Here is a 21,864-nt window from a genome sequence, read left to right on the forward strand (position 1 = left end):
GCATGAAATCGTTGGGCTTTTTTGTGTCTCTCTCTCTTGCTCACTCTCTCACTGTCTCATGCTCTCTTTCCTGCTCTCTCTCTCTCTCCCTCTCTTTCTGCAGTGTACGGAGTGAGCATTGACATTTACTTTTATACGAACGAAATGAGCATGGGCATGGGCATTGGGGAATTTTGGTTTGAAGATTGTATTTAAAAGAGGTGTACGCAGGGGGCAGGCTTTTGGAGGAGGTTGTAGCTGGAGTGAAGCTTGGCGGTGCGCTGCGTTGCGTTGCGTTGAAGATTGTTGTTTCATGCATGAGTATGAGGGCTGGCGGTGTGACTGAGTGCCTGACTGCGCGCACTGGTACCCAGCCTGGTTGTTGCTGGCAACTGCTGGCATACCATGCCACATGCTTGAGATATTTTTAGTGTTTTGTCACACAAGCAGACATCTGTTTCTGAAATACTCACATACACACAAAGTCGCGCACAAATATAATTAAGATGTGGAGCCAACAAAGAGAACAGCTTCCTTTCTGCCTCCCTCTCACACGCACACATACTTACGCCTTAGTTGTCATATATATATGTATATATGTATATATATATGTGTGTTTGTGTGTGTGTGGGTGCGTGTGTATGTAAATAAGTAGCAAGTACATATTTATGTCCGTGCACGGACTTGAAGAATTTAGCACCGACCAATTTTCGGGCGTGCGAAATAGTCCCCCAATGAAATGTCTAAAATGTATCAATCTGAGCAGCCGAAAAGAAAATACGCAGCACAGGCAACACGAATCTGTATGCCTATATTCAAGGACACGTAGCCCTCAGTCCATGTGCACACACACACACTCACTCGCACACACATACACTTTGGCACAACTTAACCAAGTACTCGTAGAGCTTGTAGTGGGCCCAAAGATGCGCTTGCCATCTTCAAGCTGATGCCGCTACTGCGTTTTTCATTTTGTTTCTTTCTTGTTTATTTTTGTATGGCCCTGACATGAGGCACGGCTTGCGTGATAGTATAAGGGTATTCCCAGCTCATATATGTTTTATATGATTATTATGCTAAACTGAATTTACTAAGGTAAATTGCATACTTAAATTAAGAAAAAATAAAGGTAATCGTTTTTAATGCGGCATTTCATAATTATATTAAGTATTTATGTTTTCTTGTTGCTTTTCTTTTTATTTACATGTATCTTTAGCAAACAAAATTGTACTAAGGTTATGAAAATAAATCTCAAAAAAGCCAAAATCTATAAAAATACATATAATATATATAAATATTTATTTAAATAATTTTATGAATTTCTTTTAGTTTAAAATATTTAAATAAAAAAATAAAGAAATTGTGCATAGTAAATAAAAATAAATTTCATATATAGTATATAATATATTATAATAATAATTTTACAAAACATATAAATATTTTAATTATTTTTATTAAAAACATTTTATCATTAGCTTTCTATGTATGAAAAATGTCTCAAAAAATTTCAAATAAAAATAAAAAAGTTTAAAAAAGGCTTAAAGACATAAAAATACATGCATACATATAATATATATATATTTAATAAGAATAAAGAATTATTTTAAAACAGATTATAATTTATATATATATATATATATATATATATATATATATATATATATATGTGTGTGTGTTTCTTAACTATAATTGATCGAAATTAGCGTCAATCGTCGTAAAATGTTTGCGCTCTCATTTAAAAATTCACTTTGATGGAAAAATATTTAAAGCGCCTTTTTTGCAGTTCAATTAAAAACACAATCAAATTATAAGCCGGCACAGTTAAAAGAGAGGTATTATTACGAGTATTTATGCAACTGAACGTTGCCCAGTTTATGATGAAGGACACACGGACTTGATTACATTATGCAGCATCATGCTGACCTCACCAGCACTCAACTTTGACAAGGCACATAAAACAAGTAGAGCCCGAAACGATGTGCAACAGTTTTTTTTTTTTTTTTTGCCCATTTTTTTTTTTATTTTTCCGTCCTCTTTTCATTATTCAATAACAAAATGCACCTGTGTGAAGAGGAGGCAAATGTGAGCACGTCACTGGGCTAATATCGAAATAAGTATCAAGCAAACAATTGGCAATTATTAGCCATTTCTTTAGGCCGAGTTGTCGATGGCGACGTTTCGATCAAACGAACGACATTAACAAGCCAAATAATAGAATAAGTTTTCTATTATTTAATCGAAATTTTCAATTTTCAACACAAGCATTTCATAGAAAACTGTGAGTTATCATTCTCGTCGATTAAAAAGATGTATTACTGAAATTGCATAGAGAGATTTAGGAGAGGATTAAGGACCAGTACCATGCCCTGTAAACGTTCGACCTGTTCGACCTTCCGTCTGGTGGTATCCAAATACTTTAAGAAGCAACGCAAATATAAGGGCACCTTCTTAACGGCGATGGTAATGCCAATCATATTTTCTCTGTTTATCATTTTGGTGCGATATACGCCCAACATTAACGATATTGAAAATCAATCAACGCAAGCGATCCAATATGAGGTCTGGTGGCAGGAGCTTATCGAGAAGATAAACAAACGTCGCGAGCGCATGATCAAAGAGGACAGAAGGTAATATTAAGCATACTATTGATTGATTGATTGATTGATTGATTGATTGATTGATTGGTTGGTTGATTGATTGATTGATTGATTGATTGATTGATTGACTGATTGATTGATTGACTGATTGATTTCACGCTTCAACAGCTTTAAGAGCAACGTCTTTGTGCCACATATAGGTGTCGGCTATGCCCCAAACACAACGGCTGGCATCCGTCGACTGGTCGAACGCGCGCTGAGCGGCATGTCCCTGAAACTGGACGAAATCTATGGATATTCCAGTTGCGACGAAATGCGTATCCGATCGCAAATGAAATATTTTATTGCCAGCTTGTGCTTTCACGACATCAGCGAATCAATTCGCGGCCTGCCCGTAAAGCTGAATTTTTCCATATTGATGTCATCGGAGTTGAGGTATTACGACAACACCTGGATAGGCGATTCGTGGCATATCGATTTGACGCTCGACACGCATCCATCGACAATTTCCGACACTGCCAACATAACAACCGCATCGAACTATGTCCGTGAGGGCTTCATATCTCTGCAGCACTCCGTATCGCTTCAGTATCTGAAGATGGCATCCGGCGACGCTGAGTTACCAACGGTTATCTTACGACCCTTCAAACTAAATAATACCGTACACGAGCTAATAGCCGAGGGCGTTGACTCGGCTGTATTAGTGCTGATAATTGGATTCATGTTTCCCGTCGCCATTTTGACAAAGGTTCGTACTATCGACACACGCACACAGACACATGCACACACACACACACACACAGACACATACATACAGACGTGTATATTTGAGCCAGATAGGTTTGTCACTGGCCATTTGGGCAAATATATTGCTGCGCACATAATTATAGTTATTTAAGGCTGTTGCTTTTTAGGTCTTGTCAATTATCATGAGAGATATTCGATAGACAAAGCAAAGCAATCAACTGCAACATTTTTTTTCGAGTTTCGCTATGCAAACGAGGCGCTCAGAAGCAACTATCGATAATCTTAAGTGCAAAGCTTTAAAAAGTGTTGACAGCTTATAGCTCAGACATTGTTTTGCCTTTTAGAAGCTGAGGCTTAGAAGTTATGGCTGGAGTAGACATCCGCTGCAAGAACTACAATTTGCCACGTCCAGCTGAATAAGCTGCCAGCTATTCATGAGATTAGATAATTAGTTCCCTTTAAAGTTATACCCAGCACAACGTTTTTTCCCCAACTCTCGAAGCACTTCAAAGTATAATTTTTTTGTGATTTCATTCAGCAGCTCCTCGGCTGCCGTCTGCATTTGCTCTAGCATAGCCATGTCCTTTCATATAGCTCTTCAAACTTTGGCAAAAGAAAGAGTATATCAAAGTGGGGAAAACTTTGAAGCAGAATCCTTTCACCATTTCTTGGAATAGGCAAGAAGTAAAGACGAGCCAAAGCGCACGGCCAGAAAGCAATCCAAAATCGAAATTTGTACAGAGCTCTCATAGACTGACAGAGCTGCGACGGCATCTCTAACCGATTTATTTTTCTTTGAAGTCCTCGACAAGATGACTAAAAAGACACCATTTAGACCTAATACACAATCAATACAAGACTTGATTAATAAACTCCGTCTAGAAGAATAGTTATTCAACAAATAAAAAGCCATAGTAAACTATGTGATGGGAAATTCACCTCAGGGTATCTCCTAGTCGAGCAGTCCCGACGGGAGCACTCTTACTTGCTTTTGGCCTGATCCACTAATAAGCGTAATTTACAATAATGTTGCAGGAAATCGTTGAGGAGCGTGAGCTGTCCTATCATTATGCGCTGCATCGCATCACTAGCCGAACCCTGTGGCAGCTCGCGGCGTGGTATTGCAACAGTTTCATACTGCAGCTGATATCGTGTGCCATATTCATACTGGTGTTAAAGGTGCGCGACAAGCAAACAGTTCGGCTAATTAAGAGTTACTTATTCTATTGATTTTTCAAGGTGGAGTGGACCGTCAATACGGCGGTGTTCAAGAAGTGTCCGTGGTCAATCTTGATGCTCTTCTTCCTGTGCTATGTGATATCCGTGTCGGCTTTTTGTCTTATGATGGCCGTCATCATAAGCACCACCAAATTGGTGGTGATAATAATACCGATATACTGGATTATAGCACCGCTGCCGTTGCTCTCGGGCCAGTCACTGGATACGTCCTTATCGAGCATCGTCCTGGCTATGACCTCCTATCTATTGTGCAATGTGACAATGTATCGCGGCCTGAAGCGAATGCTGAGCCTGGAGAATCATTTGTATACGCTGAGCAGCAAAGAGTATCTAATTTCGACGCTGGTGACCAGCGACATAACGCTGTTACACCTAATTGTATGCTTTTTGGGGCAAACCATTCTGTATCTGATATTGGCGATTCTTTTGGACCAAAACATAGTGCCTTGGGTACGTAAGTTGATCAAGTGCTTGCCGTGCCGACACCAGGCTTGGCGGACTCGACGCTGGCTCCGGCGGCGTCGCAGGCGAAAAAGAAAAATGCTCGAATTGGATCAAGATCAGGTGATGACCAAGAAGCTGCCGGCAGCCATTTCCCCAATCATCGATTATCAAAATGAAAAGATTAGCCAAACCGTGGACCTACACCCCCAGCAGACAAGTCAAATTATTCCAGGCCGGCTATCGGGTCAATCGAAAAGGCGCAACAGCGTCTCACCCCAAATATTCCCAAGTAATAAGAGCAGCGAAAGCGAATCGGGCAGCACATCCGAATCGAGCGACCCCGTAGTCCGGGCTGGGCAACATCAGAACGTATTGGATAAGCAACTGGTGGTTTGGCTGAGCAACAGCGGCATGAGGACGAGATTCGGCAGTAAGAGCTCTTACAAATTAGACGCAGGATCAAGCCAATCGTTTGACAAGCCGAAAGGCTCGATTGAAAATGTAGATGGCTACGAAAACTCCGAGGAGGAGACTGAGATCAAAGGGCGCATTGTCATCGAGTTTATCAACGTGTGGAAGAAGTTCCACAAGACCTATGTCGTGCGCAACTTCTCGCTGCAAGTATATGAGAATCAGTTGATGGTGCTACTGGGTCACAATGCAGCCGGCAAAACGACCATATTCAATATGACCTGCGGACGGACGTTGCCCAGCTATGGCAGCATACTAATCAATGGCCACAGCGTGGTCAACCATCCGGTGCGCGCCTTGCAACACGTGGGCATATCTTTGCAGAGCCTCAATATCTTCACCGAATTCACGTTCACCGAGCAGCTGACCTATATCTGTCGTCTGCGCGGCCTGACGCTGCTGCAAGCGACAAACGACATCACCGACTATTTGAATACACTGCATGCGGAGAACCTGGCCCAGTTGCCCGTTCAACAGTTGACCATCGGGCACAGGCGACTGCTCCAGGTGCTCTGCGCCTTTGCCGGACGCACGAAAATCGTGCTGCTCGACAGGCCCATGGAGGGCGTGGACGCGGAGCAGCGCCGTCACTTTTACATCTTCATCAATCGCGAGCGAATCAAGCGCACCATTTTGATAACAACCAACTATCCGCACGTGGCCAGCAATCTGGGCGATCGCATTGCCATCCTGATCAGTGGCAGGCTGTTTGCCTGCGGCCTAGAGAAGAGTCTGATGCACCAAAACAGGCATGCCTATCGCTTGGTAAGTGAGCCCAGGTGAATGATCTCTATGGTCATATCGATAGCTGTGATTGAATATGCCAAAAAGTCTAGTCGGGAAAACATAATGAAAATATCGTTTGAGCTACTATCGATTAGAAATCGATATTTATCAGTCTAATGAGACGACATTTTGCAATCTTAGAGCTGGAAGCTTGTTTTTGACAGACAAACTTAGATCTTCTTATAAGCGAAGGGGTTCCACCATCTATTTGCATATCTTCTACATTGAATTCAGGAATCTAATTATAAGATATAAACAGCTTTATTATGCGCCTACTTGACATACAAGTGCTCTCAATAATTTGGTCTGAGAGTCACTGGTTTAAGTTACAGTTTTAGATTCATTTATGTGAATATATATATATATATATATATATATTAGCTTATATTATTGTAAAACTGAAATAGTCTCAAAAATTTTTTGGTTCGACTGTTTGAAAGTCATTGTTGAAGGTGACAGTTTGAGAGCCATTAACGTACATAAATTACATGAATTTATAGCTTTTATAGAATTTATAAGTATATTTTAAAATTTTTTTGCTCGACAGTTCGAAGGCCATTGCTATAAGTAACTGTTGTAAATTCATACATATATATTTATTTAATTAATTTTTTTTATTATTAAGCTTGAAAATATTCTGAAGAATTACATTAGTTAATCTGTTTGAAGGTCACTGCTTCTGTTGACAGTTTCAGAGCCACTGACGTCGAAAATACTCTCAATAATTTTGTTTGTTTGACAGTTTTAAAGGCACTGACAATTTTAAGAGCCACCCACGCATATGCCCACCATATAGCAAATAATGCTATATTCATTATAATTATATAAATTACTTTTAGGTGTGCTATTTGGGCGTCAAATGCAACTTTCAACTGTTAATCAATTTTCTCAACCACCACGTACCCGACCTGAAGGTGCAATTGAAGATGGGCGACATAGCCATCTTCTCAGTAGAGCACGCCGAAATGAATTCGTTGTATAAATTGATCAATTTGGTGGACAGCAAGATGAATACACTGCACTTGGATAGCATTAAGCTGTTGACCACCGGCTTGGACGAGATTTTGCTGAAGGCCTTGATGCATACGTCCAAGCGGAGCACTGGACAGCTGACAAATATCTTGCCCAAGCTGGCCAATCGGATACGCATAATCGAGGAGACGCGACCGCGCACTAAGGTCGGCTGTTTCGTGGCCAACATACGTAAATGCCTCGGCCACATTCAGGTGGTGCTGAGCAAGCGTTTCCTGATCGACACGCGCTGCTGCTTGGTGCCAGTGCTTCAGATCATGCTGCCAACGTTATTCTGCATTTTGTGCCTCATCATGCCGCACTTGACCAAGAACCGCATGCGGCTGCCAACAACGACCATGACGTTGGGTATACTGAAGCGGACGACGATACTACTGAGCCAAAGAGCCAACAGGGAGCCGGTGCGAGAGGCGAGCAAACATTATCTGCACTTTGCCACTGAGGATCAGCCGATTATCGATTTGGAGCCGAGCGAAGATCCGCTCAGTTACATCAAGTGGTATACGTCAAAGAATCTGATCATAACCGATCTCAATTTCGCAATAGCAGCGATATTCCAAGATCAGGTTGTCGAGGCGCTCTACAACAACAATCTGATGCACTCGGCGCCAGTTAGCCTGAATCTGGTTATGAACGCATTAGCCGTGTGAGTTCATATATATATATGTCTCTATTTATATATATATATGTATCTGCTAATGATCGATCGATCAATGTTCCTTCGTTTTAGCGGCTTTGTGCATCCCACCGCCGAAATAGCTGTTCAAATGGAGCTAATGGCCCACTCCACGTTGCATACGTTCATATTTTCGGATAGTTTCAATGACGTGGATTGGGTCATCCCATTGACGTTGAGCTTGTGTTTCTGTTACATTTGGGCACTGCCGCTGCTAGACTTCGGGCTGGGCCACGAAACGGCCTACAATCGCTTGGAGGTAATCAGCGGCATGCGCTTCGGCACCTTATGTATTGCCTACTTCATTTACGGTATCCTGGTCATATTAATTTCGATTGTTGCATTGAACGGAATCATGTTCGCCTGCTACAGATCTCTGCCAATGGATATGTATTTCAACTGTGAGTGCCGCGCTTTGGCTAGCTTTATCAATCGATCCTCTCCATCTCCCACCGCAGTTATCTTTAACTATACCATACTGGTGTCGGGCGCTTGCATCATGTCCATCAATATCCTATTCTCGTTTTGGCTAGCAGAGCTGCGTATTGGTTACATTCTGCTCATCGCATTCTACTCGATTGGCATCGTATTCCATCTGTCCGCCAGCGAGGTTGAAATCTTCAAGGAGTACGGCGACATCGCCAAGCTGAACATGTTTCCGAACTATGCGCTCTTTAACAATCTGATGCGACTCAACTACTTCATCGAGATAACCGAGCTGTGCAAAGACGATGTGACGTACAAGACCAGCGTGTTCCTCGAGCACTGCGATAAGCAGCCAAACTGCTGCTGTAAGTATCCCCATTCCTATTCGTATTAATATATATATTCCTTTACACTTTACGCAGCAGCAGATTATCGCTTACTCACTCCACTCTCATCCCACTTCCTTATCGATTTTTATCGATATTCCAATTTGTTTATTCCCAAACCGGGAGACTGTAATGAATTCACAGATTATGTATGTTTCCAATTTAATCAAATCCAAATTCAAACTTGCGCCTTAGCCTTGGCCGCATTATTACGCTTCACAAATTTCATTGGCAAAGTGCAGCTAGAACAAAAGTTATTCAATAACTAATTTGCTAGAGTTTGTGTGAGTGTGTGTGTGTGTGTGTAAGTATTTTTGGTTGCACAAGTATGCAAGCAGCTTAGATTGATGATGTAACAACAGCTGTGCAGCTTTCAGGGTATTTCTTAGTTGGACACTTCCGTCTAGAGCACTTATACTTGTTTCATACGTAATATATGCAGACATGAGCTAGCTTTGGCGTTGGCTTAGGGTAACTCTTAGTCAAGGAAGAGATGACGGTATCCCTTATGCGGACATTCTTGCCTAACGCACCTTTACTGTTTATATATTTTGTATATGCAGTATTATGCTAGCAGTAGCCTTGGTCTAGGGTAACTCTTAGTCAAACCCTTTCGATTGTGTGTACTCATTAGGATGAGGTGAGGGTATAACTTATTCGGACACTCCCGACTAGAGTCTTAAGCTAGCACTAGCCTTGGCTTAGAGTATCTCTTAATAAAGCACTCTCGATTGTATGCCATCGCCACTATCGATAGTGTAGCCCGACAAACAAATTTATTTTAAAAAAATATAAGAAAATTGTGCTTTATTTTAACCAAAAGTTACGATTCAGAAACAAGAGAATGTTTAAATTTTCTTCTTTAAGTCGTATTCGCCTCTCCGAAATAATTTGGCCTGCCTTGCTGAATGCCCTTTCAGATGCTACGGACGTAGCGGGAACGCAGGGGTACTTGCAGAACAGGCTTTTAATAGAGACGCCCACTATCGATGGCACCATCGATAGGGGATGGGTCACTATCGATTATGGCTCGATAGTGCCCAACCATCGATAGTGCCCATTGTTTTCCACCTCTATCTCCTACTCGGGCACTCCCGACTGGACCACTCTCACTTGTACATGCAGTCATTAGCTGAAAGTACACTGAGTTCTATGCCATATGCTAATTGCCTAAGGAAATGATTCAACAACAATCAGTTGGCATCGCACAGCATGGATCGAATGAGACTATTGAGATACAAGCAGCTTAATAATACCCTCTCTCTTATAATATTTCATATTTGATCTTTAATATTCCAAATCTATTTAGTTACTAGTATTTGAAATGAAACTAAAATGACTTTTCTATTCTAGTAAAATTATAAAGAAAATGAAAATGGGACAAGTTAAACATTTGAAGACATTTTACAGTTAGAGCCCAGTTTAGCAAAGTTTCTACTCAGTCACTTCTCACTCAAGCGCAAAGCAAATAATATTTAAGAAGCATTTAAATAACTTACAATATGTTCGTATCTGTTTCAGATGAATTGAACTTAAGTGATCTGCATATGGACCTAACATTTTTTACGTTTGTATCAATAATATTAATCTGGGGATTCGTCTATATACGCTATGGTCTAATTGCGGCCAAGAGGAAACCACCCAGACGTCGTGACGATATAAAGAAAGACATCGAGTGAGCTAGAGTCGAGAAGTTTATGATTGTAATTGACAATATTATTAATATTGTGATTATTATTATTGCAGTCCAGACAGCTGCTTTGACCAAAGCGTTCTGCACTTCAGCAACAAAACTGAGTCGGACAACTCGTGGATACGTGAGAAGATACGTGTGCGCACAGTGGAGCGCCCCTTGATCCAAACGAAGGCGCTGTACGTTGAAAACCTGGCCGTGTTCTTTCGCACCCACGTGGTGCTGAAGAACATCAACATGCTGGTGGAACGGTACGTGACTGATATGTGATTCGGGTATATATATGCATGATTCGATTTGTAGTTTTGATTCGATTTAATAACAGTTACCAAATCATGTCTGTGGTGGGTGTGAATGGATCGGGTAAGACGGTGCTGGTCAAGACGATACTTGGGGCCAATCATCAGAGTGCCGGCAGCATTAGCAGCTTTGGCCATCATTCGTATCAGTACAGCGAGAATGAGAACTATAAGCTGATTGGCTACTGCGCCCAGGACAACACGATCAAAGAGGCGCTGACTGTGGTCGAGTACATTCAGGCCGTGCTGACCATACGCGGCCTGAAGCCGGCGCAAGCCTTGGAGGAGACAATCAACCTGTTGACAATATTCAATCTCTATAGCAGTCGCTACATCCTGCTGCCCCACTGCAGTCGCGGTGTGCTGAAGCGTGTCAGCTTGGCCATATCGCTGATCGGCTATGCTGGCCTCATACTGATGGACGAGCCGTTTGCCTACTTGGACTTGAGCAGCCAGATAAGCATCTACAGCCTAATTCACTCGCAGTGCTCACAGGGCCAGGCTGTGCTCTTCACCACCTCCGATACGAAGCACTGCGACGTGGCCAGCCGCGCGGCCGTGCTCAATCGCACCAATCTGTGCGTCATCGGCGATCGGAACGAGCTGCAGGTGAAGCACTTCATGGACTTCATTGTGGTCAGGGCGCGCATCAAGATGCGACGATTGCGGGCGCCATCCCTAAATGACGACGACGCCGACTTGTCCGAACTGTACAAGTTTCGCGACATACGCCAGAACAAAATGTACTTTGAATACTGTTCGATAATCGAACAGTACTTCCCGCACGCCATCGTCAAGTAAGCAAATGCCATCAGAACATCATCATCATCATTAATATCTCATTTGCTTGCCAGAAACATGAACAATCACATAGCCACCTTTTGGCTATCTAGGAACATGTACACCATGTCGCTGGTAATGGAGACGCTGCACAACAACAGCGAAATATTTTTCCCATTCAAGATCAGTGCGCCTTTTCTCAAATCGTTGTTCATCAACATTGTGGGCAAGAAGAGTCAGGACGTGCAAATACTCGAGGACGAAGATATCTAATTGTCGGGAAAATCCATTCTAGTATCGAATCAAAGAATATATATATATATATATATACATATATATATATTGAGTTATATAGAGCTTAGGGCCAATTACGTTCAAATTACTCTAACATAATCATCAGTTTCTTTGCTTTCAATTCTTTTATGTATCTTGATAAACTATTGCGGCTATCTTAAGTCTGGGCGTAGCCCAAATAAAGTACTCTTGAATTTGAATTAGTGTGTGAAGCAGAGTAGGCTAAAAGCATTTAAATTTCATTATTTCATTATTTCATATCAAATAGAATTAATCGCATACACGACACATGCCAACATTAATTTAGTCGACGCATTTGTCACACCAAAAGCTGCTGAAGGCAACAAAAATAAACGTCGGAGAAACTATCCCAACATTGGCTCAACGTGACACAACAAAAGCTGACAGACCGTAGAATAGGCGATCAAACAGGCCCCACGAAACCACGAAACCATCGAATTGCATTCAGCATAAACAATAAAACGCGGCTAAAATAATAAAACAAATATATGCATAAATAAATATATAAATAAATAAGTTCAACTAGTGGATACCCTCTGCACGGCCAACACAGCAAGTTGATTGTTCCTCGGACAACCTCTTGCCGGACTGCAAAAAATATGCATTACATCTCATATTTTAACACTGAGAAAGATCTGACTGCTTGCTGCAGTGGAGTGTTCCACAGATTTCCACAGTGGAAGCTATCGATGGCGTGGCTCAGGTAGCCAGCACCACGGAAGAGCGGGCAAGATCGAGTACTACTGCACGCTTCACAGACAGGTGCTAAGCGCTGTGGGAAGAAAGAGCAGTACAGGGGTCTATCTTAGGAGAAGACCCCTGGAATCTCAGCAACGTCGACATCCTGAGGCTGGAAGTGCCTCAATGGCTCAATGAAGACGAGCCCAATGCAGACGAGTTAGCAAAAACTCAAAGGTCAGCAAACTATCTAGGCATTAGACTAGATTGTAAACTCATTTTTTTGGAGCAGCTTTGCGTCTCTGAGTAGACTGATGGCAAATGTGGAAGGACCGAGGACCAGGAGAGCAAAGACTAACATTGGAAGCATCATGTGAAGTATGGGCAGACACCTTAGGACAGATGGGTGCAAAGAAAAGCAGGCTTAAGAAAAGCTTCGCTCGATATGAGACCTCCAGCAAAGTAGAGACTTTTCAGTGCAGTCAGCAAAGGACAGTAAACTATAGTCTATAGTCAAACAAGAGGTGTAGGAGTTGGCCATCAAAATTGATGACCAAACTAGAGCTGTGGCTAAAAGGGAAGCAGCCTAGATACAAAGGCAAAGTTGAGGAAAGGGTCCACATCTAGCTGCAGCGCTGCTGCAAAGCGTGCCCTACTCTGCAGCAAAAGATTAATAGAAGAAGGGACAAAAGTAGAACAAAGCCAGGTTACCAAATGGGGAGGCAGTTCAAGGTGTGCCCGAAGAGAAGTTTTTTAAACTGGTAAGCAGCAAATGCAGTCCGATAAGCCGGTCGAGTGATGACCTCACAGACCCAAAGGAAATCATTTCCATCACTATATTCGTCAATTACAATTACTATTAAGTCTAATTATTATTAAATCAGCATTAACCTTACTTTACTTATCACTATAAATTGCATTAGTATTGTTAATAACACTATTACTAACAGACTCTTCATCGCTGTCGTTATTACAGTTTTCCTTTGTGCTTTGCCATCGTTATTAAAATTACTATGACTAATAGAAATATTTGTCATGCTTTATAAACGAACTTGCCTCGAGCATCACATGTTTCACTCCATTGCCAGCATCGAGGGTATCTGTGGTGCGACGCTTGCCGATTGTCCGAATAGCATTTGCGCTGCGTTCTTCGACTTTTTACTTTTTATGAGCTCGCCGCTGATAGGGTCTATTTAGAAGTGAGTAAAAAATTATTCGAGTATTTGCAGCAATGCGAATGCGTTTTGTTTCTGTTTCTGTTTCTGCTTTATTTGTTGTTGTTGTCGCTTTCTGGCATTTATTAATAGCATTGAGGCCCAGAGCTGGTGCTGCCACTCGTACTACTCTGGGCTGAGAGCATGGTCCTCACCATATGCATATGCATAAAAATTATTTTCATCTGGGTGCATATTCTATGGGCACAATTAGTCTGTGCGAAAAGGTTGTGTAAACTATGCGATAGGCCCAAGAAGCTGAGGCGCGACCGTAAAGAACGAAACGACTACGAATCGATCTCGGCAGGATTATCAAATCGGAACATCTCCGTTTAACCAAAATCAGAATAAGTAGAATCAAAATGGTACGCAATGTCTTTTGGCTGGCAATACTGTTCATCAGCATACTGCTGCCATTGGGCACGCAGGAGGTGAGCCGTGACCTGTGCAAGGGCTCGGATGATGCGGCTGCCTGTGCCCAAGCGACCGAGGCGCTGGGCACGGGTCGCAGGGCAGCGCCGAGGCGAGCCAAGTTCAAATTCCATAAGATACAGCGAACGGACGACGATGATGACGACAACGATGACGATGATGCTGATGATGATGATGACGACGATGATGATGTTGTTGCTGCTAATGCTGACGATGATGATGAAGAAAATGAGAACGGAGATGATGATGATGAAGATGATAATGATAATGACAACGACAATGATAATGATAATGATAATGATGATGATAATGGCGATAATGATGACGATGACGATGACGATGACGATGATGATGATAATAACCGGTCCAAGCATGGCAAAAGAGAACGCCAACGAGCGGACAGATCATCGATTGAGCACAGAGCCGATGACGATGATGACGAGGATGCACCGTCGCTACTCAGTCGCATCTGGGACAGCTTCATGAGCGACAAGCAGGAGAAGCCGAAGGAGAAAGCGGAGTCACAGTATCCGAACATACTCAACTGGCTGCACTGGCTGATCGAGCCAAGCCCAGAAGCGGAGCAGCTCGGCAAGAAGGAGAAACAGAAAGCAGCGAAGAGTGAGATCGATTGGTTCACCTATCTGAAGCGTTGGCCCTTCAACAGCATCTTCCCAGAGCCGCCGCGCAGTGAGACGCGTCAGCGGCAACGCAGCCGCAGCAGCCAGGATGCCAGAGGCGAACAGATGCGCCAGCAGCCATCCAAGAGCAAGGAGGAGTACGTAGAGCTGCTCATCCACTCACTGCCCGCCTTCATTGGCAACGTGTCGCAGGCACGAACTGGCGAGTGCCACCAGCAGCTGGAGCTACTGCATCGCCAGCTGCGCGCCCACAAGCTATGGACACTGCAGAGTAAGAGCGCCAATCCGATTCCTAGCTCCCTCTCTCTCTCTCTCTCTTTCTGTTTCTCTTTATGCCTGGAACTTTCCTTTTGCAGTGCTTGATGCCACGGGCAAAATTGGCGCCGGCCTGCTGAGGGGCAACATCAACCAGTTCGGCGACTTTGATCAGTGCCACAAGGTGTCGACGGCCGTGAAGAGCAGCTCGAAGCAGCCGATACGAGTGCATGGCAAATATTGCCTGGCCCAGATCGAGATGCGTTCGACGGCGAGCAGCCTAAAGGAGGCGCTGCATCGGCTGCATGGACGCGGCCTGTGGCATGGACACCTGAAGAATGTACGTAGCTCTGGCACCGAATATTTTCGAAATGCCAATTTTCACTATTTTCTCTTTTGGGTCGGCAGCCGAAGCATTTTGCGCCGCGCTACAACATCGCCAATTGGGGCATTTGCCTGCCGCACGCCTGCTCCGCCCACGTGGTGCACAGCATCATCGAGACGAGCCTGCGTCCCTATAACGACACGGGCATCGAGTTCCACATCGATGTCAGGGACGAGCATTGCAGCACAAGGCAGCGCAAGAGCTTCGCTAAGCTCATGGCCAAAGATAGTTACCTGGCAACGGGCATGTGAGTTGGCTGGAATTTCAATTAAACACGCTTAAGATCCTGACACGTTTCATAGATTAGGCATTGCCGCGCTTGGCTGCACCTGCCTGCTGGCCCTCGTCTGGGAGCATTGGGATTGGATTAGCGCCAAGCTGTTGCGACTACACAGCGCCACTGGATCAGCAGCGGACGCAGCTAGCGACGAGGAGGGCAGCAGCGTCGAGGAGCTGGAGCCAGAGGAGGCTGAGGAGACGCAGGCTGAGCAGACGGAGGACTCACAGAAGCAGGAGCAAATGACGCCAGCGCTCCATTTGAGACTCTTGGGTGCCTTCTCGCCGCGGCTCACGTTCGAGCAGCTCGCAACCTTAAACGATCCGGACGTGGAGTTCCCATTGATACATCTGCTCAAGCTGCTGGCCACGCTGCTCATCTATGTGAATCTGAAGTTCATGATGGCCGGCCATTTGCCAATAACGAATCGGGATGCCTTCGTGGACGCTGTCAATGGCTACTGGAGTCTGGCCTATCGGATTCCCCTGCTCCACAGCGATTTGCTGCTACTGCTCAGTGGCTTTCTGGTTGCCTACCAGCTCTCCCACGAGATGGAGCAAACGTGCCGGCTCAGCTTTCTGCGCAACGTCAGCGCGAAGGCGTGTCGCTATGTGCCCAGCTTGCTGGCCGTTCTCGGCTTCCAGGCCTGGATACTGCCGCATCTGGGCAGCGGCCCGCTCTGGAGTCTGCTCGTCGGCGAGAATGCGCGCCTCTGCGAGGAGAACATGTGGCGCAACGCGCTCAATCTGCAAAACACTGGCGATCTAGAGGAAATGGTATTGCAGTGGCATGCAGTGGATTCGGGTCGCATGCAACTAAAGTCTCTTCATTTGCAGTGCTCGCCCACCACCGTCCAGTTGTCCTTGGAGGTGCAGCTGTACTTCCTGGGCGCACTTGTCGTTTGGCTGTACTTTACGGATCCGGAGGCTGGCTTCTTTCTGTGCGGTGCTTTTCATGCCATCTCCGTGGCCGCGCGCTATGCCCGCACGCAGCGAGACTATCTGGCGCCGTCGCTGTTCCATGGCATTGGGTGAGTCACAGCGATCCACAATCCACAATCCCAGCCAGCGTTTAACCCAGTTTACTGCTCGCGTAGCATCAGCAAGTTCTATCGCACCGCCAACCTCATATACAGCTCGCCAGTTGCCCGTGCAACCACCTATCTGCTGGGCATCGGTGCCGGGCTGCTGTTCCGCAGCGAATCCGGCTCGTTTGGCATTGGGACGCGCTACAGGCGCGTCGGCTGGACCCTTGCAATGCTGGGCATTGGCTGGTGCTTCTGGGCCGCCGCGGCGGGCATGCGCAGCAAATACGTTTACAGATCAACGGAGGCGGCTGCCTATTTGGCTTGGAGTCCGCTAATCCTGGGCCTGGGCATATGCTGGGCACTGCTGATGGCGCCACTGGACCGGAGCATGCTGGAACGCTATCCAAACGTGGCGCGTTCCGTGCTAATCCTCTCCAGAATCCAAACTCCACTGCAGCTGGCGACCTACGTGGTGGTGCTGTGGAACACGGCCAGTGTAAAGGAGCCACAACAATTTCAGGTCTCCGATTTGGTAAATACTCCACTATATAGTTCTATATAGTTGTATATTTATATATCCATTTGATATGATCTCTGCAGCTGAGCCTACAGGAGCTGCTCTGCATTGTGTGCTTCGCTCTGGTCGTCGCCTTTTTAATTGACTTTCCTGCCCAGCAAATAGGCTATTTGCTATTGGACATTATCTTTAGCGATGTGCTGCTAGCTAGCAGTAAAGATAGTTCTGCGGCAGTGGACGCAGCCGAGGCGGCCGAAGCGGACAAGCCAGACTCGCCTGAGCCTATCGAATCGATATGGTCCTCGGAATCAGAGCCGGAGGAAGAAAAGTCAAGCGACAAATAATGCTTCAATTAAGCTAATTATATCTATAGCTATATCCATATCTATATATACATATATATCTTAATATATATATATATATATATTGTTTTTTTTTCATATTAAAGTTTGTCAATTATTGATAGTCTGACTGAGCAAAACAATATCAATATCAATCCTAATAAATTCTAAAAATTACTCTTCTCTGACTCCCATTTATGCCTATGAGAACTTGTTAATGCTTAATGATCATTAGAGCAGCTCATTAGCAGCTTATCGACTAGCCTTAATAGAGACCGAAAGCTACCTGTGCCTGCTCCTGCTTCTGTTCCTGTTTAAAAGATGTAACATATATGCAACAACCTGAAGCTAATATAGTACACTTTTGATATATATGTTATATATAATAGTACAACAAAAGCTAATCACTCTTACTATAGTCACTTATCAGATATTTCAAGCTATTTTCCATTAGCTCAGAAATGGCGTACAAAGCTTAAACTTGAGTCGGAGACAGCTGAACAGATAGACTTAGTCTTATCGATACGATTCAAGCACAGATTATGTTGCAGACATATCTATTGTTGCATGTTTAACATAGTTAACACAAGCATTAAACGTACGTAGTCAATCTATATAATATTTATGAATTATATACATTTTTCAAGCAGCAAACAAATGTTCACTGAACATCTTTTATGGCATACATATTGGAATATATACATCTGACTCTTAAAGTTATTAATGCTCTTGACTTCAAATTATGATATGCATTATTTTCATAAATGTCTGGCGAGTTTCATTTACAAATAGGCATCATTCAGAGAGCAATACTTCAATAACAAATTCGGTGCAGCAGATAAACTATATTAAACGTAATGCTATTTAGTCTTTGGCATTTGGCCATGGCCCTTGAAGGCTATCAAATGTGGCGGGCTAGCCGTTTAGGCCTTCTCCTTAACCTTGCGCTGACGCACCGTCTGTACATCGGAACCCTCCGGCGTCTTGTCACTAGTCTTGTCCAGCTGCAGCTCGTCGCTGTGGGCGCCTAGTTCGGCAATTTCATACTTTTCATCCATGAAGACCAAATCGTCGTCGTCACGCATGCTGCTCGAACTGGATAGGATCACACTGCTGGCCTTCTTTTGCAGCTGATTGGTGAGGCGGGCATATCGGATTTGCAAATTGTGCAGCCATGTGGCATCCGACCAGTGATACCAGCTGAGCAGAAAGACGACCAATATAAAGAATAGATTGGCGCTAATGGCTGGAAATTGTGGAGGAGTAGATGCCAATTGAGCCATTTTCAAATAGATATTAAGCAGCTGCACTTACCCACTATGGCCGACAGAATGGGCCAGTTGAACATGATGTACCGCAGACCAGTAAAATCCGCTTCAATATGCAACGTCACCGTATAGAATTGTATCTTCTGCGATTGGATTTCGACATAAACATCTGTGATGGGATGCTGACGCTCCTCCAAATAGCGCGAGAAGATTTCAACCGGCACCTTCTGGAACTCCTCCTTCCAACCGAGCACATAGAGCGGACTCAGCGCCCAGGTGGATATCAGCCTGATCAATGGCGAGCGATAGCGCATCATGGCCGATCGACACGAATGGCCGCGCAGCATTGAATCATAGTCGCGCATCTCGGCGCAGACCATAAACATGCCCAGCTCTAGATTCTGTGGCGATTCCGGCATATCAATGTTGACAATGACCTTGTACGCTTGACCCACCATCAGCAGTTGTTGCTTCTTGGTCAGTGAGACGTGGGCATGGGGAAAGGTGCAGGGCGTGCTCGTCTCCAGGCAGGTTCTGCAATATGAATCACTCTATCATATACAAACTCATTACAAAGAAAGAGAGCGAGAGAGAGAAAGAGAGAGAGAGATACCCACTTGAACTGCATGTGCACGGGCCGCGTATGCGAGATGGGTGGCATGTAGACATAGTAGAAGGCCGCATAGAAGAAGACGGCCAGCCAGATGATCAGCACGACGGCAAAGGCGATGAGGCCCAAGCGTAGCACCAGCTCCCGTATGGTGTCCACCTTTTCATCGGCCTTGCTGCGAAAGCGATCGTACACATTGAGCGTTAGATTGAGCGCCGGTCGAACTAGGAAGCGACGGCCCAGGCCAAGCGGATCAAAGCAAAATATGATGAAGCGCAGCAGAAAATTCATGGCGGCGATCTTTGCTCTGACTGCGTATGTTATCGAACTGTTGCTATTAAATAGCGTAGCACATACTACAGAATATAATTATTTGATTGCTTATCGGCGATAATGGCTATTGCCGGATTTGCATGGTCTGCGGTTCAAACTTTGAACGGACGGCAGCAGCGACGAACATTATCAGTTGTTAACAACTTGCAATCGACTAAGAGCTGCCCGATGAATCATTCACGTTCGTATATCTACAGAAATACTGGTTTTGTAGTTGAACTAGTTCCAAAGTGAGCCATATAAACAATTGTTATTAACGCAAGCATTCCTAAAGCAGCAAATAAATAATAAGCGAATTTAAATAATTAGCTTAGTAACAAAATTATATTGTGGTTTTAATTTATAAAAAACAATAATTAAGTTCACTCATCAATTTTTTTTAGTTCGCGGCTTCTTTTGACTATCGAAAGCAGTTAAAGGCTAATGCAATCTACCAACTTATCGATATATCGATATATTAACATTAAGGGCTTAGATTAGTGTGTAACATGACATCGTTTTAATAATATACAATGTAAAAACATAAGCAAAATAAATAAATAAAAAAAAAAGAAGCGAAGCGAACAATCATGTGTTCAACAATACAATAAAAGCAAATATGTCTGTGTAATAAGTGAGCAATCGTCAGCCAAACAACGAACAATGAGTAATTATAGATACCATGGCCATGGCAGCGGCGGCGGCGGCGGCGGTGGGGGTGGAGGCAACGGCGGCTACTATGGCATTGAGGTGCGCGACATGCATCAGCGTATCTCCTATCCGCATCATTTTACGTTCGTTAGCTCCTGCGTTAAGTACATGATATTTATATTGAACTTCATGTTCTGGCTGTTTGGCGGCCTGCTCTTGGGCATTGGCGTCTACGCATTCAAGATTAAATGGGAGGAGTCGAACGGTTGGGTGAAGCTGGAGAACATTTACGATGTCATACTGAACATATCCCTGGTGATGATCATCACCGGCATTGTCATATTTGTAGTCAGCTTTGCCGGCTGCCTGGGTGCACTGAGAGAAAATACTTGTCTACTCAAATTCTATTCGCTGTGCCTGCTGATATTCTTCCTTATGGAAATGGCCATAGGTGAGTCAATGGTTCAATATATATATATATATACTATCGGTTTTCTTTGTTTATATGTAGCGATCATTTGCTTCGTGTTTCCACAAAACATGAACTCCTTTCTCGAGGATCAGTTTACGGACAAGATCATTCACTCGTATCGCGACGATCCGGATCTGCAGAATTTCATTGATTTCGCCCAGAAGGAGTTTCAGTGCTGCGGCTTGAGCAATGCCGGCTACCAGGACTGGAGCAAAAATGAGTACTTCAACTGCTCCTCGCCCTCAGTGGAGAAATGCGGCGTGCCCTACAGCTGTTGCATCAATGCGACGGACATCAGCACGGGCTTAGTCAACATCATGTGTGGCTATGGCGTCCAGGAGCATTCAGTGGCGGCGGCCAGCAAACTGATATGGACCAGCGGCTGCATTGAGGTCGTACGCGTCTGGGCCGAGCGGAATCTGTATACCATTGCAGGCATTGCATTGGGCGTGGCACTTGTTCAATTGCTGGTAATTTACTTGGCCAAGACGCTGGAGGGACAAATCGAATTGCAAAAATCGCGCTGGGCAGCATAAGGCCGAGGATCTATCTATCTATACCCACTTAGGCAGCATTAGGACTCGCATCTTTCTATACCCACTTAGTCATAGTTGGCCAATCTAGCATGGATCAGCTATTTCAAGATTGATTAGACTAATATTCTGATATATACATATTTATAGCACGTAGCGCAGACACCTTTTTGTCTACGTCTTTCGAGTATTTATAAGACAACAAATCATATTTATATGTGAGATTGTAAATGTATACAAAAAAATGTAGCTCATTAGTTTTATGACTGTCTTTTAGTTGTCGAATTTCGTAAAAGTCTGCAATTGGTTGGAATCAAAGGACCAATCTAGTTTTAGTATTACCATCTACGACAATATATATATAGGAATATACTTATATAT

At 44.0% G+C, this 21,864-nt stretch overlaps 4 protein-coding genes across 6 annotated transcripts; 3 read left to right on the forward strand and 1 right to left on the reverse strand.

The window, feature by feature from the left end:
• The first annotated feature begins 2,180 nt into the window (after positions 1-2,180).
• LOC111598446 (ATP-binding cassette sub-family A member 3) lies at positions 2,181-11,859 on the forward strand. Of its 3 annotated transcripts, XM_023313689.2 has the most exons (12): positions 2,181-2,257; positions 2,319-2,606; positions 2,745-3,324; positions 4,359-4,502; positions 4,563-6,242; positions 7,103-7,941; positions 8,026-8,372; positions 8,430-8,762; positions 10,305-10,458; positions 10,530-10,727; positions 10,802-11,572; positions 11,630-11,859. In XM_023313689.2, exons 2-12 carry the CDS (start codon positions 2,341-2,343, stop codon positions 11,826-11,828), a joined length of 5,511 nt encoding a protein of 1,836 aa, XP_023169457.2. In that variant the 5' UTR covers positions 2,181-2,257; positions 2,319-2,340; the 3' UTR covers positions 11,829-11,859. The 3 variants fall into 3 exon arrangements, with proteins under 3 accessions (XP_023169457.2, XP_023169459.2, XP_023169458.2); XM_023313690.2 differs by lacking the exon at positions 2,181-2,257 and having other exon boundaries at positions 2,540-2,606; positions 2,777-3,324; XM_023313691.2 differs by lacking the exons at positions 8,430-8,762; positions 10,305-10,458; positions 10,530-10,727; positions 10,802-11,572; positions 11,630-11,859 and having other exon boundaries at positions 2,187-2,606; positions 7,103-7,939; positions 8,026-8,189.
• A 2,633-nt stretch (positions 11,860-14,492) lies between these two features.
• On the forward strand, positions 14,493-17,655 carry LOC111598411. Its single transcript, XM_023313649.2, has 7 exons — positions 14,493-15,106; positions 15,192-15,430; positions 15,499-15,722; positions 15,778-16,528; positions 16,589-16,782; positions 16,849-17,311; positions 17,380-17,655. Exons 1-7 carry the CDS (start codon positions 14,677-14,679, stop codon positions 17,638-17,640), a joined length of 2,562 nt encoding a protein of 853 aa, XP_023169417.2. The 5' UTR covers positions 14,493-14,676; the 3' UTR covers positions 17,641-17,655.
• Positions 17,656-18,316: 661 nt separating this feature from the next.
• LOC111598422 (seipin) lies at positions 18,317-20,017 on the reverse strand. Its single transcript, XM_023313664.2, has 3 exons — positions 19,523-20,017; positions 18,952-19,439; positions 18,317-18,883 (listed from the first exon to the last, which is right to left on the reverse strand). The coding sequence occupies exons 1-3, from the start codon at positions 19,804-19,806 to the stop codon at positions 18,561-18,563; spliced, it is 1,095 nt and encodes a 364-aa protein (XP_023169432.2). The 5' UTR covers positions 19,807-20,017; the 3' UTR covers positions 18,317-18,560.
• A 325-nt stretch (positions 20,018-20,342) lies between these two features.
• Positions 20,343-21,716, forward strand: LOC111598417 (tetraspanin-33). Its single transcript, XM_023313659.2, has 2 exons — positions 20,343-20,929; positions 20,990-21,716. Exons 1-2 carry the CDS (start codon positions 20,491-20,493, stop codon positions 21,484-21,486), a joined length of 936 nt encoding a protein of 311 aa, XP_023169427.1. The 5' UTR covers positions 20,343-20,490; the 3' UTR covers positions 21,487-21,716.
• The last annotated feature ends 148 nt before the right edge of the window (positions 21,717-21,864 follow it).

Source organism: Drosophila hydei, unplaced genomic scaffold, assembly GCF_003285905.1.
Source record: "Drosophila hydei strain 15085-1641.00,03,60 unplaced genomic scaffold, DhydRS2 tig00000211-arrow-pilon, whole genome shotgun sequence".
Taxonomy (NCBI): domain Eukaryota; kingdom Metazoa; phylum Arthropoda; class Insecta; order Diptera; family Drosophilidae; genus Drosophila; species Drosophila hydei.

Excerpts from the sequence above, each read along its gene's own strand:
- LOC111598446 (XM_023313689.2), top strand. The coding sequence starts at position 2,341 with ATGCCCTGTAAACGTTCGACCTGTTCGACCTTCCGTCTGGTGGTATCC. Across the intron at positions 7,942-8,025 it reads GTTATGAACGCATTAGCCGT|CGGCTTTGTGCATCCCACCG; the intron begins GTGAGTTCATAT and ends CCTTCGTTTTAG. Across the intron at positions 10,459-10,529 it reads GATATAAAGAAAGACATCGA|TCCAGACAGCTGCTTTGACC; the intron begins GTGAGCTAGAGT and ends TTATTATTGCAG.
- LOC111598411 (XM_023313649.2), top strand. The coding sequence starts at position 14,677 with ATGAGCGACAAGCAGGAGAAGCCGAAGGAGAAAGCGGAGTCACAGTAT. Across the intron at positions 16,529-16,588 it reads CTGGCGATCTAGAGGAAATG|TGCTCGCCCACCACCGTCCA; the intron begins GTATTGCAGTGG and ends CTTCATTTGCAG. Across the intron at positions 17,312-17,379 it reads AATTTCAGGTCTCCGATTTG|CTGAGCCTACAGGAGCTGCT; the intron begins GTAAATACTCCA and ends TGATCTCTGCAG.
- LOC111598417 (XM_023313659.2), top strand. The coding sequence starts at position 20,491 with ATGAGTAATTATAGATACCATGGCCATGGCAGCGGCGGCGGCGGCGGC. Across the intron at positions 20,930-20,989 it reads CCTTATGGAAATGGCCATAG|CGATCATTTGCTTCGTGTTT; the intron begins GTGAGTCAATGG and ends GTTTATATGTAG.
- LOC111598422 (XM_023313664.2), bottom strand. The coding sequence starts at position 19,806 with ATGAATTTTCTGCTGCGCTTCATCATATTTTGCTTTGATCCGCTTGGC. Across the intron at positions 19,440-19,522 it reads CCCGTGCACATGCAGTTCAA|AACCTGCCTGGAGACGAGCA; the intron begins GTGGGTATCTCT and ends TTCATATTGCAG. Across the intron at positions 18,884-18,951 it reads CATTCTGTCGGCCATAGTGG|CCATTAGCGCCAATCTATTC; the intron begins GTAAGTGCAGCT and ends CACAATTTCCAG.